This window comes from Mauremys reevesii, linkage group 8 (genome assembly GCF_016161935.1).
Source record: "Mauremys reevesii isolate NIE-2019 linkage group 8, ASM1616193v1, whole genome shotgun sequence".
In the NCBI taxonomy this organism is placed as follows: Eukaryota; Metazoa; Chordata; order Testudines; family Geoemydidae; genus Mauremys; species Mauremys reevesii.
In genome coordinates this window covers 21,829,087-21,850,418 of record NC_052630.1, presented here as the reverse complement: position 1 = coordinate 21,850,418, position 21,332 = coordinate 21,829,087, and the positions used below count along the sequence as shown (strand labels likewise).

General features: G+C 43.1%; 1 protein-coding gene across 5 annotated transcripts in view; it reads right to left on the bottom strand.

The window, feature by feature from the left end:
- Positions 1 to 21,332, bottom strand: part of HTR4 (5-hydroxytryptamine receptor 4) — a 213,068-nt gene that overhangs the window by 121,682 nt on the left and 70,054 nt on the right. For 4 of the 5 annotated variants that reach the window (XR_005584171.1, XM_039486716.1, XM_039486717.1 and 1 more), the window contains exon 3: positions 18,366 to 18,447. Coding sequence is in view for 3 of the 5 variants with exons in the window: in XM_039486716.1 (XP_039342650.1) it covers positions 18,366 to 18,391 (26 nt within the window). In the remaining 2 variants the exon portion in view is untranslated. Of the gene's footprint in view, positions 1 to 9,620; positions 9,698 to 18,365; positions 18,448 to 21,332 lie in introns of all 5 variants that reach the window. The other variant, XM_039486718.1, reaches the window with a different exon arrangement.

Below are 21,332 nucleotides of genomic sequence, written 5' to 3'. Positions count from 1 at the left end.
ATGCGTAGTCAATCAAGTACGTGCTAATAACACTCTCTCCATTTAGACATCAGGTGGGTACAGGAACGGCTGGTGCCCTGTGGGGCCCTCCATATGCTCCCTCAGCAATTTAACCTCTAGCTAATTAACTTACAGAGGGAAATGTTAGCATCTGACATGGGTTTGCAAAACAAAATTTGGATCTGGGTTCATTTCCTCCCACCTCTCAGATGCAAAGTGCTGGTTCAAGGCCTCATAGAAATAGAGAGCTCCTGGGTCACATCCTCTGCTGCTGTAAATGGGCATAACTCCCTTGTAATTAATGGACTTTCATCGGTTTACACCTGCTGAAGCTTGAAAGTTTTGGCCCACATGCCCTCACATCTGACTGCACATCATTGTGTTCCTTACTTGTACACACCATAAAGTGCATGGGAGATGGCTGCAGTGCTCTGTTGCAGTATCTCTTTCTGTTTTGTAGGTACTGAGTGAAACCAAAGATCAGACACCTCTTTATTCAGAAATGTCTTGTCCCATACCTAGCCCAGGATTCCTTCTTCAGAAACAAGCCCATGATATCTGCCAAACGATACATTTCACTTTAATAAAGCAGACAGAGGACAAAACAGAGAGAGAACCCCACCAAAGTACACCTACAATCAGAATAATGTGATTATTCTGTATATTCAGGGTAAGTGGCTCCTGCCCATCCCTTTCCCTTATGTATGCCTAAAACACGGAGAGCTCTATATTAAAAAGATGAATACCACACAGCTATGCTAACTAGATCAGATTTAATCAACCACATTATTTTCCTAGCAGTGTTCCCATTAATTGTCATTATTAATCTCAGACCCAAAAGGCAAAGTCTGTTCAATGCTTTAGACCAAGAATGATGATAATTGAGTCTGTTTCAGACTCTGTTCTCAATTAGAGTGGTGTAAATCCAGAATAACTCCATTTACACCAAGTTAACTGACATGACCATTCTCTCTCTCTGGTATATTGATATACACACAAATACCCTTGTCTCTTATTTAGCTCAGAAATACAGGGAAATGAAGGGAAATGAACGTATTTGATACACTTCAGTGGTATAAACTCATTTTGGATGATGAGAGTTTTTCAGATAATCAAGATTCAGATACAAGAAAATTGATAAACAAACTGAACTGTACATTTTGTACGTACACAGAACAGTCTCAGCGTACTGCTTAATGTATCCTGTTGTAACTGGGTGCAATACTTAGATCCACTGAGGCATCTCAAGTGAATTGCTACTCTTGTGACTTTAAGTTAGGAAATCTACAAAGTTGCACTGGTTTAACTAAATTAAAAAGTCTTTTAATTTTCCATTGCAGTTATAATTTTGCATGGTTTATAATGAAGTTAGTATCTTTATAAGACACTTCAGTAACTTCTGGCTGGGATTTTTAAAGGTGCTTAAGGAAGCCAATGGAAGTCGAGAGGAAGGATGGTCCAGTGGTTAGCGCATTAACTTAGGACCTGAGTTCAATTCCATCCTTTACAACAGACTTCAGGGTCCTTGAAAATTCCAACTGTGCAAGTTATAGGATAGTAGCTTTACACTGTAGAAAGCAGGCTTATAACAAAGAGCTGTAACATGGAAAATCTGTATTTAAATTAGAACTGGCTAGAAAAATACCTATGAAGCTGTTTTGTCACAGTTTGCCACTATGGTAAAACTGAAACATTTCACGAGGACCATTTAATTTCACTGACGTTCTTAGATGGGTGGGGGCGGGGTGGCAGAGCCACTCTTCCTGTCTGAGTTCACAAGTTCAAAGCAGGCATTTTTACAATCATAAAACATATTTTACCTTGTATCATGGAATACAGACATTACAAGTGAGATTAACACATGCAGCAATTTACAAGCATTTAATAGAGTCTAAACACTAAACACATCCTTACCAGTCTAACACCTATCTTGAACAATAGTAACATATAGATGAACTGGTCTGGTTACCAGCTATGAATTTGTCAGTGCTCAGCTGACACCTATAGAGCTGGCATCTGCTTTGCCAGTGTCACTACTTATATTTAGAAAGACATCCTAGTGCACTGAAATTGACCTCAAGGTATGTCATTGAGCTGAAGAAGCTCTTTTGCCTCTTTGATGGTTTTCTGCGCCAGTCTGTGAAAATAACCGCCCCCCACCCCCCGGGTAATTATTGATAAGAACCCAATAATAGCAGTTCTTATTTTTAATTTGTCTGAGGGAGGCAAGGTGGGTGAAGTAATATCTTTTATTGGACCAATTTGTCTGACAGCACTGAGGTCTTGTTTTCACATCAGAGTGAAGCCTCTATTCACCTCCTTGTTGAAATCTTTCAGGTGGATTATTAAGAATTTCAAATAAAAAAACATAAAAGTCGTGCTCAGCTCTCCCAAGATACATTTGCAATTAGGGGTATTAAAGGAACAAGTGTTCAGGAAGAGAATGACAGTGTCAACTTAGCTATTACGAGATCTGTGGTGTGTATTTTTCTCACTACCAGTTTCTGTTCTGGACACAGTGGGATACACACAGCTATCAGATGTCCGACTCCTAATGTTTCTTGGACAGACTCACCTGAACTCTTGAAACTGGGAATCAAACTGGTTCTCACTGTCACTAGTGCTAATGGAAGATTTGGCACAGAGAAGCTAACTTGTTGATTTCAGGAAGGTCTTTTATTTGAGATATTTCTCATAAAACCACATAGAAATCATTTCACAACTCATTCATTATAAGATGATGACAGGAAGTTATTTTGTCTCCCTCCCTCTGAAGACCACAGGGGACTGTACATCCAATTGAGTTTTAAAGCATGATCCATCTGCATGGCTAGGGTTCGTATGTTCAGTCTCTCAACTGCATGCAGCTAGTTAACCAAATGCTGCTTGATTCACTTCCCAATGGACTTGCAAATTTCCGGACCTTCTAGAAAATGCACCACAGATACAAAATACGTTCCTTGCACCCAATCTGCTACCCAGATCCTGTTCCAACACAAACCTTTTGGGAAAGGGAGGAGTCTCCCCATCTAATACTGCTACTTTTCTGAAAATCCATCTGCTTGCCTATACAGAACAGAGCCCAGCAACACAAATGCCTGAGGTAGCAGCCAGCGATCTGCCAGAGAACAGAGCATATATTTGTTACTGTATTGCCTAAGTGAATCCTGCCTTTGCATTTAGGCTCAGATGTCTGTTCCTGCTCGGCCACCTGACACAAAATCCTGGACTAGGGCTCTGTTGTTTTGTTTAAACCTTGATCTTATCCCTGCAGCTTAGTACTCGTTCCTTCTGAACACTTCCCAAACCAGCCTCATCACAGATCTCATGCTCAAATTAAGTAAACAGGAGGAGAAATCAACTAACAAGTACAGGCAGTGGGGCCATCAATCTCAAATGAAAATATAGCAAGAAGGGCTACTTTGCATGTTATTGCACAGTGATTTTGAACGTCAGGTTGTGATTTACATTGGTAAAGATGTGCAAGGCTTTCTGAAGGGAATTCTTCATACTATTATTATTTTGCAAATGGAGCTCTTCCCTGAATTATCCTAAATAACCACTTGTCTAAGGATACTGGGGACAAGCATGCGACAGAACAGGATAAGTCCAGCAGAGACGACAATACACATATGTTCTAGAGAAATCATGTGAATGAGTGTGTATAATCTACAGGTTAAACCGCAAGACTGGGAGTCGGTAGCAATGGGTTCTCTTTGCAGCTCTGCCTCGCACTGATTGCTTTATGATTTTCGACAAGTAATTTAACCATTCTGCAGATTAGTTTTCTGATCTGTAAACCAGGGATGATATTAATTAAAAAACAAAAACAAAAACCCCACTGTTTGAGGAGCAGGGTCAGATGATGAGTGAGCACAAGGAAGCAAGCAGCTGCTCTGTGGTCTCCCACTGAATTCATTTTAAGTTTGATTTTTAACAGCCTGGAGCTGACCCCTTGCACATAAATTGTGCTAAAACATGTTGGGTAACATCCCTTCAGGATTTCTGGCCAGAGACTGAGAAAACTGCTCCAAGCGAAGTGAAAAAGAAGAAAATATAGCCAAGTGTAAAGGGAAACTCCCGAAGATACAACCTGCAGCTCCACAATAGCACGGTATTTAATAGATGAATTCCCCACTAGAAAGTCAGCAGATTTAGATGTTAAGGTCTCCTCCAGCCTGGAAAATAACATTGTACCAAGAGTGGAAGACAACTCTGGAACCCTACTAGAAGTTGATGCCTGTAGGCTATAGAGGAAACAATGAAGGAAGTGCAGGAGCAGAAGAGAGCCTGGGGGATTGAGGAAGAAGTGAGGATGTGCATTTCAGATGAGTTTGTGTGCCTACATACTCCCATGGAGCTTTGAGATTAAAGGACTCATGTATCGTGTTTTCTATCACGGTCAGGTAACCGACAGTATCTTCTCATGAGCATGCTGCAGCCTCTGTTCTTCAGGAACTCAGAATATGACCAGGGAAATAAAGTTTAAATCACAACTCTCTTTATTAAATACAAATCAAGGTCACATCTAGACTCTGAGCATTCAGACCCTGAGTGTGACTAATTTTAAGGGACAGTATACAACAGGGGTCGGCAACCTTTCAGAAGTGCTGTGCCGAGTCTTCATTTATTCACTGTGATTTAAGGTTTTCGCATGCCAGTAATACATTTTAACGTTCTTAGAAGGTCTCTTTCTATAAGTCTATAATATATAACTAAACTATTGTTGTATGTAAAGTAAATAAGGTTTTTAAAATGTTTAAGAAGCTTCATTTAAAATTAAATTAAAATGCAGAGCCCCCTGGACCAGTGACCAGGACCTGGGCAGTGTGAGTGCCACTGAAAATCAGCTCGTGTGCCGCCTTCAGCACCCGTGCCATAGGTTGCCTACCCCTGGTATACAATATACTAGACTATGGGCCTGAGACAAAGCCCCCTGAAGGGAATAGGGAATAGGACTCTTTCCAGTGACTTCAATGGACATTGGCTCTGGCCCTATGTGAACGCCAAACCTGCCTCTTAATTATACAAAATGGCACTGAAAGCTCAACTGCTTAAACTTAATCCTCATCCTTGGGGAAGGGACAGGCCCAGAGCCAAACAAAGCGGGTCTAGGGTCAAGATGAAGCATTGTGAGCTGCGTGCCACCTGTAATCTCCATGGGCCACAACTGCAGTCTGCTCAGATCAGTTAGGTGCTGCCCTCAGGCTCCTGGCAAGTTGCTAAGGTGCCTCTTAGGCGGGCAAAAATTGGGCACCCATGGCCAAAAAGATAAGGAGGTGCTGCCAGTTGCGGTCACTTTGTGATTAACTCCCAAGAGTCATTTCCTCTTTTTGGCTTTTGCCATTTAAACTGTGTTACTAAATTTAATAAGAGGGTTTGGGTGGGTGGGGGAGCTATGTCGGTTTACAGCTTTTGAAACAAACTCCCAATAAACTCAGGCTCCCATTAGATCAACTGCTGTTTTCAGTGCATCACTGGATGTAATTTTAAACATAGATCCCTGCATTGCTGCAGGGAGACAGCGTAATGAGGGTTTTGAGCATGGCTTGAAGGAAAAAGAGCAGACAATATGAAAACATAAGGCGGCTGCTTGGATGAGACCTAAAGCTCTTGGGCTCGAAAGAAAAAGCTCATAGAACAGTAGCTGAAGTGCAGAAAATAAAGAGCAGATACTTCATTGCAGCTGCCAGATCAGCCTGACCACCTTAGCGCTATTATTGCCCATAAAAGCCAATATTGTTAATAGTGGCCGTTCCAGGGCCAGATGTCTCCCTTCCTGCCCTAGCAGCAGAGACCAGCAGGCTGTGTTTTCTGCAAAGGGGCTATGCAAAGGAAGGGCAGTTTTAAAAGCTGGCCCTAGTCTCACTGGCAGAAGCTGGCAATGGACTGCCCCTCCCCAGCCAGAACAACCTACTCTTTTCAGCAGAGATTGCCCCTGTGAGCCCAAGTACTTTGGAGAGATTGCAGCTGCTTCCCTCATGGGCTACCCGCTGTTCAGGAGCCCACACTAATTTAGTCCAAAGTTTTCAAAAGGTTTTAGAAAGAATATTAACCTCAGCTGGCTGGATCCTCCTGGCCTTTCTCTGCCAAGCCAGTGGAAATTCCCATCAAAGCAAATGAGGGCTCTGACTGAGTAAGCAATGAGTATGAGCCACAGACTAATGTCCTGTTGTAACTATATTCCTGAAAGGGTAGTGGCTAGGTTGCTGGACTTGCCATCCCCAGGTATGAAAAGCACAAGGGACTCTTGCAAACATGGGACTAAATTCTGTCTCCAGGTTACCCAGGCCTTCCCCCTCTCCCCTGGTGCGCACACGTACGTACACACACACACCAGCTGCATTGGTGGGTGGAACAGAGAACAGAACTGGGGAAAGGGGAAGGTGTATAAGAATGAAATCCCACCACACCACCATTTTCACGGGCACACCTTTGGCATGCTCCTTCGTGAATCTGACTCAGAGAGTTTACATGGTCAACAACATTTTCTCCCCTTTGGAAGTCGGGGTTGGAGTATGCAGAATGACAGAAAGATGAAGAAAGTTCTGCTACAAGATTTCAACACACACAAATCTGGCTATGCAGACAATTTTCTGTCCTGTTACACTTCCCCAGACACCTCAATGTTCTCTCTTTACCTTGACCTACACTGAATTAACTCTCAAACTGCTGAGCACCTCCTGAAAACTTCATTCCCCCAGGATTTTCTGCATCATTTCAAGACACCAGGGCAAATGTTCAGAGGAATGGCATTTTTAATCAGGCCTTATCATTAGAGAGGCAGAGACTGCTGTTCAGAGGACACATTATGCTAACTACTGGGCTAACAGATGCAGCAAGATGATAAGTTACTGTAGTAAATGGCTTCCTTCTGCACAGTAGTAAGAGCAGCAGACAACATAATATTTGCCAGACCAGTACGTCATATAATCAATGATTCATTGCCACAGTATATCAGGGGCAAAATAAATAGTGGAAGCACTCAATTGGGTAAGACAAATGAGTGTCAATCCCATATGCACGGTGTGTGCACTTTATCTCAAGGAGGCAGTCCACCAACAGTGCTATATATTATCCATAACAGGCCAACAAAAAGACTTATCTGCCATAGATATCTGATAGGCCAAGTACATTCAACCAGAACTGGGTTTTGTGAGGTATCATTCATATTCAAGATATTGCAAATGTTCTTTCCAAACCAGTAATTTAGATACAGCCAGTTCAGTAACTGCCCAGGCTAATGGGGCACTGCAGTAGGCGTTCTGCACTCAGCAGTAACTCACTGCAGCTTTGGACATTACAACTGGCTCTACTAGGAGAGAATCATTTCCAGAACACTGAGCTTGTCCCCCTGCACTTTTCCAAAAGCCCTGGGAATTTTAACTTCAGTGTGGGTAGATATGAGGCAGACAGAGAGCCATCAGGTTCCCACTAACAGCAATGCCAGTGCACTTTAGTTTTGTCTTGTAACACTACCAAATATTCCAAACCTGATTACTAGATACAGCATTGTCAATGTAACTCATTCATGACCTGTACTAGACCTATTAACCCTGACCTATGACCCACACTGCTAATCAGGTCCTGAGCTCCCACAGAACTCTGCTTATGCAGTTCAATCCTGAATTGCAGTGCCTCTTTCTACTGCTTTCCTGGGGCTCCTTCACAATTTTACCAATGTCCCTTAATCTTAACCTACAGCACCTCTTGCTATTCCAATCCTGCACCCTAGTGCACAATATTTTCCAATAAACTCCAAAGATCTCCTCTCCCCGCACCGAATCTTTAACAAGAGACAGCTGGATTATTTGCAGAGGCACTGAAGTTAAAGAAAGACTGCACTATCCGATATGGTCATAAAATTCTACTGCTTAAGTTACTCTGTATTTGTGTTAGATTACAATGAGGAATCTTCCCAGATAAAAATGTCCTTGCTAAAGAGTCAGATTGTAAAATTTAACATTGCTATACCTCCCAATCCAGGATACTGAGGATATACAGATAGATCAGGGAGAGATGCCCCTCTGACACACATTCACCCTGTAAATGTATTGCATGTATACATACATGTCTCCTTAGTTCCACAGCTGTTGTCAGTGAGCACTCTATTAACTTGCAGTAGTTGGAGCAAAGCTTTAAAATTCCATTAATTAAGTGCTGGCGGAGGTGTTTGGAAAGACACTCTGATAAATATAGAGCTATAACATGTTTCCCTAGAAACTGAGAGAAAAGTTCACAAATACGAAAAGTACTCTGGCTGATACATTGTGCCATTGTACTAAGCCATACCAAAGCTCTGCAGAGAATTCAGCGTAGACAGCATTACACGCTGCTTTATTGAGTTAATAAGGATTTTAGACAGACAGGCACAAAAATATGAAGCCACACCTGACCCACAAAAGCAGTACACTGGTGGTGGTGAATGCGTTGTCATAAGACAGAGGACCATGTGCTGTTAGAAACAGCCATCACCTCTACTCTGTTCCTAGGTTTAATATACCTTTCAGTCTCCCCACAGTTTCTGTACCTGTGCATTAGTGCAAATTAATCATGCTGCTCTTTTGTGTCTAGACTTTCACAGCTCACCTTTGTGCTTCCTAGATCATGGTCCCAACGCTCAGATGATCCCATGATGGCCAATTACTCTGGCACTATTGCCAGATCCTGCCAGTGGTGCAGTACAAATGGCCAAGCCACACCTAATAATTTGGCCCCATGTGTCTATACAACACACACATATACTCTGTTTTCTTGGCAGTGTCCGCGGGGTGCCTCATGTGGAGCCAGATCCTCAGCTGGTGAGAACTGACAGAGGGAGTTTTGCCTCAGTAAGGACCTGCAGGATTGGACTGTTAGTTTCCATTTCTTCCTCTTTCCACTGGCATTTCCTGTTCTTCCCGCTGCCACTTTCCTTAAGAGATTCTGTCAATACCCTTATCAGTTTAACAATTTGAACAAGAGGTTAATGTCACTGGAACAACACTGAGGAATGCAAATATCCCAATCTCACCTAATCATGCCTCTGGTCACGACAACCCTCCTGCTAGGAGGACAGGGTTCGAGAAGGTAGAGGTAGCAAAAGGCCTACTAACTCAAGTCCATCTCCATGCAAGCACCGGATCTAGTGCCCCATCCCCAAGAGAGGATGCAGCAGGGGTTACAGAATGGCTACAACTGATCTTCACTGGGAAAGGAGCCTGGAAAGAGGGAGAAAGAGCACCCTGCTGGTCATAGTTCACAAAATGAGAGACACGGTAGGTGAGGAAATATCTATTGGACCAACTTCCGTTGGTGAGCCACACAGAGCTCTTCTTCAGTCATTTTAGCCTGGCATTTGCCCTGATCTTGACTAATGCACCTAAAAAGGAATCTGAGCTGAAAGGCTGAGAGAAATTATATTTTAATAACTTCAACTGAAGCTAGCAAGGGCTCTACAAAAGGCCCTCTGTGTTCTACAGACATGCTGCAAACAGTAAACTGTGATTCCTGGAAAGCAAACATACTTCATTGTGTTCAGATAACTTTAATCTAAGGGCTTGTTCTCTTCCATTAACCCACGAAAGCATGTAGCTCCTCTAATCATCCCTCCTTTAACCCAAGTCCATTTTCTGCCTTACCTGCCACCATGTGTCTCCTTTCCCTTCTGAGTCTCCGCACAGTGTTTCTATCTAGCCAGCTGTCTCTGTGTTCCCTCCTGAAGGCAAACACAAAGTCTGAGTGACTACTGGAACATGTTGTGATCCTTTGACCCTTTGGACTAAGCCTGAGGTGTTTTAGGAGAGGAAACAGGCTTGTCTCAGGCCTGCCTCCTCTACTCATTGAGCAGTGCTCATATGAATATCCTACTCCCTTGTGCGAGTGCTGTTCCATGCAAGTAAGGGTGGCAGAATCTGTCTCTTTGTGCCTACCCACCTCTTACTGTGACTCTTGTGTCCCTCTTTCCCAAAGGATTAGTCTGAGAGACGGCTCTGAGTCCATCCCTCTTCCTGCATCTTCTCCATCTCACCGTAAAGTTATCAATGACTCATGGCTAACAGTAGACAGCTCTGCTCATGCACCTTCTTCCATGGCCACTTGCCACCTCTTCCCTACAATACCTCAATAATCCTACCCATGGCATTGCTGAAGCAAATCTCTTCCCACTGTTACATGTGAGAAGTGGCCGCATTGGCCAATACGGTGAGGTTCAGGAACTGGGACTCATTCTGACCAGACACCTGACTCTCAGGGGATGTGGGGCTGCAGAGAAGGTCTCCTCCTTCCTGGATTCCTAAGTGCTCTGAAGTAGCTGATGTGCAAGAACACACTATGCCAAATGGCGGGGCCAGCCAATATTGATTTTTTTTTTAAATGAACCATCTAGAGGGATGTCGTCTGGTTTAAATAACAGAATATCACCCTTGCTTCCAAATAAACAAAACTAATTCAGTCAATTTGGTTCCCTGTTCCTTCCCCTTGATTCTCATTTCTCAAAGTCGGGATGAGATTAATGAACCATTTGCTGTATTCCTAGCAGGCCCTGCATTTCTCAACATGCCCTGATCTGCAAAACACCTTTAGCAACTGGCTGTCAGAACTTTAGCTGATAATACCGAGAGTTTGGGGGCAATTAATATTATCCTAAAATTCAGTCATTTCAGGCACTTGATTTCAAAATAAAAAGCAATTATCAGCATGACAAACCCAGATGGCTTCTCTTTTGTTTATTTAGTAAAGGGAGTCTACCACCTACGCGAGGTGCCATGGGAGTGTTTATGGAAAGGCAATGAACTCTGTAGCAATGTAAGGCAAAAGATAATTCCTAAATAGCTCTAAGTCCTCAACACCTGAGAAAAACAAGAGACCTTTTACATAACTGTGTTCAGTAAACAATATAGCTGTGATCACACCCTGAACTGAAACCAACTAATTATAACACTTTGTGCTTCATCTGAAGATTTCAGTGTGCAGGAATAGAGGAACTGCTCTACCAGATCAGCCCAGTGGTCCATTTAGTCCAGTAATACCTCATCTCTGACAGTGGCCCAGCACTAGCTGTTTCAGTGGAAAGTGCAAGAAACACCCCCATTATAACCTGTCTATAGAGGAAGTGCCTTCCTGTCCAACCTGTCTATAGGGGAAGTCAGGGAGCTGTTAGTGGCTAGCAAAATTCCTTCCTGACTTAACCAACCATTCCTTCTGGAGCTGGGACTAACATACCTTGCTGTGATTTAGCCCCCTGCAATCCTTGTGTTCCTGACTTACTGCTGCATTTCATTTTTCCCTACCTTCACAAGTCTAGCTGGACTGCAGAGTTAAGTTTATGATTATGAAATTAAATAAATAAAACAAGTTAAACCACATAAAAAAGTGTGCCCTGGAGCTTGAGGTTTGTTACAGATGGGGAAAACTCAGGCCCAGTTGGATTCCGTGATTTGCCCAAGGTCACACAACGAGTCAGTATCAGAGCTGGGAAAAGAACTCAGGTCTCCTTATTCCCAGCCGGGTGCCGTACCCAAGGGATATGCCAGTAGAGATACCCAGTGCTTCTCCCTCGACACGATTATAAAGAAGACATTCTACCCTTAATACTTTAAATGTGGTTATATGTAGAGTAGTGAGCATGTTCTACGGGATGCTTATTCAATGGAAATCCGTCAGCTAGAGGTAGTGTTTGATCAGTGGTTCACAGCTTCTTGGGGACAAGTGGACCAGTTTACCAGACAAAGCCCTAGGCTAGACTAGGCTAGCTGGTGTCTGCAGCTTCCCAGTCGCTTGTGCACCTCTAACCCACATCGGAGCTGGTGCTGCTTTTGGCTGGGGGAAGGGACTTTTAAAAGGCTTAAGCCAGCAGCCCTTGAGCTGTGTGATCTGCAAAACATTTCCAGGTAGTCTACAGATTAAAGCAGATGAGAACCAGGCAGTTGAGGGTTGAAAGGGCAAGAAAGCAAGCCAGTCCACCGGGGAAACTTTCTCTTAAAAAGTGGCCCACAAAATGAAGGAGCTGAAATCCCATCCACCATGCATGGTGGATTAGAGCACATGCAGTTGTGAGAGACAATGCCCCAAAGCTCAGCACAAAGACTACACATGGGAGCTTAGAGCGGCACTCTCAAATGTCTCTGCCCTGGGATGTATGTGTTGGCAACCGACATAGCTGATGACATTTAAAGCTGACACTGAATCCTGATGATTATTCAAAAGACCTCACTAAGGGTCGCTTCAGCACAATGGCAAAACCAAACAGTTAAGGCAAGATCCAGAAATGCATGGGCCTGGAGTCCAATGTGGCAGCAAAGTGGTAACTGGGAGTGTTTGATTGAAGTGATCTGTACAGTAATTACTCTGAAGCAATCGATAGACTGTGTTAAAAGTCTAATTGGTTCACTCTAAACTAGAGCTGAGTGAATAAAGGATTTTTCAGAATTTGGAGCAGAACCAAAAAAAAATTAGAAAATAAACTGGTTTGATTCAAACCGAAACCAAAAACACTGTTTCGAATTGACCTAAACATTGTGTGTGTGTGTGTGTGTGTGTGTGTGTGTGTGTGTGTGTGTGTGTGTGTGTGTGTGTGTGTGTGTGCGCGCTTTTAATTGACCAAATGTGAAAACAAAATGCCATTTCATAATGAAAAAGTCGAAACAAAACATTTTGAAATGGTCAAAATGAAATGTTTTGACATTTTGGGGGGAAAAATCAGGTATTTTTTCAGCTGAAATTATATATCAAATTCAACCTGAATTCATGAGTATTTTCAGGTCCCCAAAAATGCATTTTTTGGTGAAACTGTATTCCCTGGAAAAAAAATTCTCCCAGTTCTATTCAGAACATTTAAATGCCCCAATCATAGATCTCTTCCTGAACCTCTCTGTCTTTATGGCAACAAATTTTCCTTCGTTTTGAGGAATCCTCTTCCACAAGACAGAGGCAGCCAAACTGCAGCTATTTTCTCTTCCTCCCTCCTCTCCTTATTCTAGTTGATTTTAAATAAATTGATACATAAAAGCACAAGACTTGCAGAGGATGCACAGCAATAATGCTAAGGTTGCTAGGCAACAAGTGTCCATTTGGGGGCTGAATGAATGAATGACAAGCATCAGTACTGAGAGAGGGGGAAGGAGGTGAGTCTGACTGATAGTCAGCCAACATCAAACTGCTCAAACTGCCCAAACGATTTCACCACTCCTGCATCCAGATAATGGGGGGAAGGGGAGATCCGCTTGCTGTTTGACTCATAAGAAACAAACGCATCAGTGATGAGCAGTTTTACTTTATCCTGGCTAGCAGGAACACTACCGAGTGAGATAATGAAAACCTCCAAAGGACTGGGAAGACTTTCAAAGACTCACTTGGTAACCCCATTCTTCAGTGCTGTCTAGGCAAAGCACATTTGCTGCCCAGACTTGCAGATGCTCTAAGGAACTAGAGAATCCCCCTTCTTGCAATGCTAAATGAACAGGAAGAGTTGCACTTTCAGAGGGCCTGGTAAGATGCACCACCAAATTCTACAGGTGCAGTTCTTGGAGTATGGAATCCCCTTTATCCATACATGCAAACTGAGTTATTATGAATCTACCTGGCCATTTTATGAGCCAACTACCTGATTTGCATGCAGATATATGGATGAGTCCATAGATTGTGGCTTCTTTAAAAAAAAACATTAAAATCCAGAGGATGTTCTTCTCCATGTTGTAACAGTTAGGTCAAACTCTGATCCCAAACTTCTTAGTGGTACCTCGTTAACAGGCTGCATATAATGAATATGTCCAACAACAACAAGCAGGACACAGTACGTTGAAAAATCCTGTGAAATATACATCTAAAATAGTTGCCAGGTCCTTTAGTTTTCCACTCTAGAATTAGAGAGAAGGGGTCTGCTAATCACATCGACAGTGATAAATATGAGTCACAAAGGAGAATGTCTAAAACTCATTTATTTTCCAGGGATGTTTCTCTCACTTTACATCACAGCTTTGCACAGAAGCCTTCATAATCTATAATGACCTTTTCATTCAAGTAAAACATTCTGTACAACATTCAGACAGCTGATTCTGACTACCTGGATTTATGCAGATAGGGAGAGACAGACTCTGTTCTTTCTCTAACGAGGTTCAGTATCACACAGGGTATCTTGCCAAAGGCTTTGCTGCTGGAATGTCTAAGGTCCCCATCAGCAAGGTACTGCCTAAGTACGTGCCTAACTTCAAACATGTAAGTAGTTCCATTGAATGAAGTCAATGAGACTACTCAGATGCTTAAATACATGCTTAAGGGCCTTCTGAATGAGATCAAAGGGCAAAATTCTGCTTTCAGGAAGTTCTGTTCCAATATGCCTGCCTGCTATCCATCCATCCCACTGTCATCCACATGGTAGCAGAGTGCCTCTCTAGAATCTGCTCCCCCTACATGTGTGGACTTTCCACTGGATTATCTGTGAGTGGCATTGGGGGACTGGAAGTCAGGATTTGTGGGTTTTAATCTCACTGATTTACTATGTGGCCTTGAGCAATTTTTAAGAACAAAATTTGGAAACTCCTTGCTTCTGTAAAAATGTTCTATATGTTACTTCCGGGTGAAATAACTAATCTAATTTGAAATCGGGGGAGCATGGAAATATCAGCTACCTACTGGTAAGCTGACAAGCGAACCTCTCAAAAACAAAAATCCCTTGGCTGGAGATTGTGGAGTTAAAACAAAAATACATTCCTGAAGGGAAGTGCTGTGTATAAAACTTTCCAGCATAGTGTCAAATGAAGGCCTGTGTTATATGGTTCATGAATCAATCCAATAAGAACAAAGGAAAGAGAATTCATTTTTAAGTTATAAATGAGAGTGAGATTTGACCCCAGTGTTTGACATATCAAACCAAATGCAAAACACTGAACCAATATGTATTTAGGACAGGTTTCAAATGTCCATAGAAAGAGATAGAAAATTGCATTATGCTGCGTTTTAACATCTGAATGACAAGCAGGATTAAATAATTACTGAGTGAGAGAGAGAGAGAGCAATCTCTCATCAGAGATCCTTTCACCGTTCTACCTGGATGAGACAAAAATTGCCTCAGCACAAAATAGTTTTCAGGAAATAATGTACTGTGGGAGAGGATTTCTGTCACACTTAAAGGGACACTTTCCACTTATTTGGACTACAAATTTCATTTAAAAACATTTTAAATGGCAACATAGGGAGTCAAGGTTCTCACAACATCTAACTCTGATAGCAATGAAAATGGCGGGGGAGGAGAGTGTATTTTTTGTTTTCAATTCAAAGGAAACAGTCTGTCTTAGCATAAACATTTCTCTGCAGTGGGGGAAAGCCAAACAATGTATTTTATAATTATATGGTAAAAATGAGAAAGTAACCATTGTTCAGTAACAGTGTGCTGTGGCACTTTTGTGTTTTTATGTCTGATTATGTAAGCAAGTAGTTTTTAAGTGAGATGAAACAAATCAGACTCCTGAAAGGGATACAGTAGCCTGGAAAGGTTGAGAGCCACTGGTCTAAATGGACCATTAGCCTGATCAAATGTGCCCATTCCTAGTGAATTGCAAAAAGCGAAAAACCAGCCTAAGAGGTGAAAAGTTTCTTAGGGGGTTTTAATACTTCTCCTCGTTATTGATTAATAAAAGAAAGAGTTTTCTGATGTATTCAAAGGAAGGGGAGAGAAGATGGAGGTAACACGATAGCACTCTAGGTATCAGCACTACAATTCCCCTTACAGAAAAAGAACAGCAGTATAAGCACTGTGCTATGTTCCTGGCATAGCAAAGCCAAAACAAATTTCATTAAGCAAAACACATTACCTCTCAGAATCGATTGCTGGGTTATAAATGTGACCTGTTCAGTATTCATTAAAACACTGATTTCCGAAAACATTTACAGAGTTGCACAAGGCTGCGGGGGGGGGGAGGGGGGCGCGGGGCGGGAGACTGATTGCAAGCCAGTGGAGGAGTTTGTGCTTTTCCTGAAGTGATGACGTGTCTGAGTCAAACCCCAAGTCAGTGACAGTCTTTCCATTGACCTGAATGGGCTCTGAACAGGCCCAAACTGACTAACTCTGGGGTGTAAGGTACATGTCTTAGGGTATGTCTACCCTACCCGCCGGATCGGCGTGTAGCGATCGGTTTATCGGGGATCGATATATCGCATCTCATCTAGACGCAATATATCGATCCCCGAACACGCTCCTGTCAACTCCGGAACTCCACCAGAGCAAGCGGCGGTAGCGGAGTCAACAGGGGGAGCTGTGTCCATCGATCCCGCGCCATGAGGACGGGAGGTAAGTCGAAATAAGATACTTTGACTTCAGCTATGCTATTCACGTAGCTGAAGTTGCGTATCTTACATCGACCCCCGCCCCCTAGTGTAGACCAGACCTTACAAGGAACTCTCCCATCTGACATTAGTGTGAGTTGTGCACAAACCAAGGGCAGAATGCTGCATGGCCATTAGAACCCAAAAACTTAATTTGCTATATTAGAAAGTGGGTGAGAAGCAAAGATATTCTCTTGGGTGGGGTGGCAGCCCCCAAAATGAAACCTGCTGTGCACAGAAATTGCCTGAGAGAGCTAATTACCTCCCCTCCCTCCTCCCACCCAGCCAGGGAGAAAGGAATGTATTTGCTGAGGTGACCAGCATGCCTCATTCCCACCAACCAGGAACTCAGATGGCGGCCTTTCCTGATGGGCTCCTCACAGGTAAGAGAGCTAAGCAAAGCGTTCTGCTAGGGGCCCATCTGAATAGCCTCCAAGAGAAACCATTCTCACGTCAATCCCAGTGGAAAGGGAGGACAGGCAGAGTCTCTTCGGATATATTCAGCTTCATGCTTTTCCCCCCTTCTCCATAATCCAACCACACAGATGTCGAGTATTACACACCAGGGGCATGATTCTTCTGTCATCAACACTGGTTTTCCCTGATGTAGCTCCAATCACCTCCATGGAGCTACTCATCATTTGCACCATTGCAAGTGAGAGGATACTCAGGTCCCCAAAGACAAAATCTCTCCCCTCTGATTCCACTTTATTCAACTAGTTTATTATTCAACTAATTACTAATTTAATATAGTGGAATTATGCTCCCAGCCCCCCACATTACATATCTATCCCCGCACTAATCTCAGTTCGATTCTGCAACTCACTACTCATCATCACAACTAAGGCTTTTGAAACACTTATGCTCTCTGTTAGGCAACTCATTAGGGAAAGATTCCTTGGAAAATAAGTGCAAATGCAGTTGATCTATTTGATTTTAATTGACAATTGATCTGTTCTGTGGACTTTCCCAGGCACCTCTCAAGAAGGTGTCTAAGCACGGTAATGCAGAGGACTTTTTCAGAGTAATGCTGCATTGAAAAATAAACTGAAATGCAAGCGATGGAGGAGATATAGAAAACAGATTTTAAGAAGATTGTGGAGCATTTAATTCTGGATGCCTCTCTCAATTGCTTGTGGAACTCTGCCTTTCCCCTCAGAGTCAGCAGTGCAGATTCAAGGTCTATCAGTAGCAATCCCAAATTCCTACTCTCTGATCATTGTTTGGTGGCCTTATGTGAAATGAGTTTGATGGGGTCTCAGTCCACACAAAACAGCACTGCCATTGGACTAACTGGCAACCTTGTGGCAGTCCCATCAAAGAGGCCAAGTGCTACATGAGCCATGGAGATTGAACTGCTATCTCAGGACTACAGGAGGAACTTCAATTCAGGGTGGGCTACGTTGGCAGGGAGAGAGAAAGCATCCCTATCTCTCGCCCAAAAGTACCTCAATAAAAATAGGGAACTTCAGTTTCCAGGGCTGTCATTCCAGCATTTTACTCTAGCACTAAATTGGCACAAAGCAATCACAGCACTAATTTTCCTCTTGGGGACACCAGGTTTATGCCAGTGTCTCTGAACTGACTTCAGTGGTGTTATTCCACGTTTACCTCAGTGTAAGGAAGAGGATAACCAGGCTCTTGATTTTTAGAATAAAAATCAAAAAATAATTTTTGAATAAAAATCTAGGAGCAGATCCTCAGCTGGTGTAAACTGACTCCTGCCCTCCTCTCTCCCCACCCCTACCCTCAACTTAAACAGCTCCCTCAGGTTAGGCTCTGACTTGTGACATGTGGGGGATGTGATACAGAGCTTAGTAATGTTGTATTACACTACTGTGGGTTTAGCTGTGGTAGCTACACATTTATAAAAATAACAGCGCAAAACTACCTAACCAAGCATACTCAAGGAAACCCAAAACCAAATATTGCTGCAGTAGCAATACAGGCAAACAGAAAAATCCGACATCCCGCAGCTTTGCAAACACGCTATGTTATTATTGACCTCCTGCAGCTCTATAGCCAGAAGATCTGCAATGTACAATATGCCGCACGGTTTCTCCTACCTCACATTAGCATCAAGTTCTTCCATCACAGGCAATAGGCATAGGTAGCTGGGAGTTCAGCGCCCATAGAAGAAACCTGGTCCTGGAGTGGAGACAGTAAGAAAAGATAATTATAAGTTAAATGGTCTGGCCTTTGTGTGCTTTCCCCCATTGTGGAAATGCCGTTATATTGGCACCATTGCCCTGTGCCCCTCTAGCCGGAGTTTGCTTGAAAAGAAAATGAATAAATAACACATAAAAATAAAACCAATGTGGCTTTAAAACCTTTATATAAGAGAGGAATTACTTGCATTGCCCACATGGAGGAAATGTAGATATTTATAACAACACTGAGATACACAAACCTATGCGTGAGAGTGAGTCAAAAGCAGGTGTAGCTAATCCTTCTATGGTTTTGTCTCTATTATTATCTCCTCATATATAATCATGTGTGTATAGCACTTTAAAGACAAAGGGCAAAAGCCTGGCTCCACTGAAGTCAATGGCAAAACTCTCATCCATTTCACCGGGATCAGCTTTCATCCAAAAACACTGGGATCAAAATTTGATCTCATTAACACTGGTGTAAATGTAACATGCACTGAGTCTTTGGCCTGCTCTAGTAGCTGGTCCACATAGAAAGTTTATGGGCCTGCTACCATTCTTACCTAATGCAGTTAGTCCTTTAACTCAAACAGTAGAGGCTTGTGATTTTAGATGAAGACAGCCCAGGTTCAGTCTCTGCTGATGACTCAAGTTGTCATATACATCAAGAGTAATTCAATTAAAGTCATTTACACAGTAACTGACCTGGAGCAACATCACTGAACATAATTGAGTTACTCTGGATTTACTAATATAACAGAGATCAGAATCTGCCCCTGGGTCCCTTCCTCAAGCTACAATCTAAGGGTCAGATCTTACAAACAGTTATTCACTGGACTAATCTTAGGCCTGGTCTACATTGGGGGGGGGGGGGATCAATCTAAGATACGCAACTTCAGCTACGAGAATAGCGTCACTGAAGTCGACGTATCTTAGATCGAATTAAAATTACTTACTTCGCGTCCTCGCGGCGCTGGATCGACGGCCGTAGTTCCACCGTGGACTTTGCTTCCGCCTCTCGCACTGCTGGAGTTCAGCAGTCGACGGAAGAGCGATCAGGGATCGATTTATCACATCTACACTACACGCGATAAATCGATCCCCGACAGATTGATCGCTACCTGCCGATCCGGCAGGTAGTGTAGATGTACCCTTATGCTGTCTGGCCCAAGGTTAGATAAGACACAGCATGGCAATGAGAGAGATACTAGACCAGGGGATGGGAATGGGAGACAGGCTTACAGGCCATCCCCATACTAATGAAATGAATGCTTAGACTCCCATTAGCTTCAATGGGAGCTGGTCCAGATCCTTAAGCACTTACTTGGTTGCTCTCTTTACACCTCATGTTGGTTTCTTTTCTTTTTTTGTAATGTCTCCAAGTTGAGCTGAGGCAGGAGAGAGGGGTTATTTGTATCTGTCTGTTTGCTGAGCCCCTTCCCCATAACCTCCTGGCATCAGATGCCTTTATTTATATTTGCAGGTTTATATCACACCAATAATCATATGTAGCTAGGCAGCAAAGAGGTTACTAAAAACAAACACAAACATTAGCGCAGTAGGTGATGCAGTCACAATCAGTCAATGCCCAAAGCAGACCCTTGCTCTGAGGAGAGTAGATAAAACTCAGTGGAGCAATCAAAGGCTGCAATGAAGAAAAAGGCCTCCCAGACTGCCCTAGGACTCTCAAACTCGCCTGTGGAACATTGTCAGTAGGAGCTGCTCCCTAAGGTACAAGGGCATCCAGCTGAGAACACTCAGTCACTGGGCATGGAATGCTGAGTCCCTTTCATCAATGGCAAGAATACCTCAGTGGATCCACCTGCCATGCCACGATCTTGCCTAAAAGCTTCTCCCATAACTCAGGGGAGCTCGCACTTCATAAGTCACCAGTATGGCCTATTGTTGCATAGTCTTGTGAGAGGAGACTGCTTCGCTTCAGTCTATAGTTTCCGACCTGTGACTGCTGATCTTTGATGTTGCCAGCATTGTCTGTTCCATTTTGTTTGCTGATCATTGCTGCGTTTTGTTATAAAGTGCAATGAAAATGAAGGGCAAGGAAATGATTTTCCTTTCTAATTTCTCAGTATTCAGTAAGCCAGATGCTACAATGCAGGAAAGACGTGAAATGTCAGGTTCTGGCCACTATTGTGTGAGTGTAGCGAGGGCTTTTCCCTTCATCTACACTCCTGAGCAGTGGGCAGCCAGAATCCTACTCCCTGAAATAGAGAGGAGGTGTGGAGTCAGCTGGTGGTTTGCAGGGAAAACACATTGTTCCCTGGTGCAGAACACAGCAGCTGCAGCTCCTGCATTTGCTACCCACCTCCCACCTATTGACATGCTGCCCACCTCTATTCTCTGCAAACAGATCACCCCACTTACATTGCGTGGCTGATACAGCTACGGTTTGGTTGGAAGTACAGATGCAACCTGTGTATATTTTCCCATGTGACTCCTTCAGACTCCAGACCCTACCTGCGTGAATTGTCTGTCTCTGCCTTAGTGCTGCATTTTCAGTTAAGTAACCTCTTTGCTGAAGATTTCCCACCATCATGAAAATAAAACAAAAATCTCATGCAAGAGAATACATCTCCCCAGCACAAAATACAAACATGGGAATTCACAGCATGAAAGCTTATGACATGTATGTATCATATAGAATTGAGTAATCAAGATTCAGTCTCCTAGGAGAGAGCACAGCAGGATTTAACCAGATATTACACACACAAGCCCTCTGTACACTTGGGAAGTTCAAGTTCAACATGCTTCCTGAAAGCCTTTCAAAATATCCCACAAGCCACTGCTTCAGGGAGCAATGTCCAAAACTACAGAGCTAGGTACCCAGAAGACTGTATAACTGCATTAGCATAGTGCAATGACAGT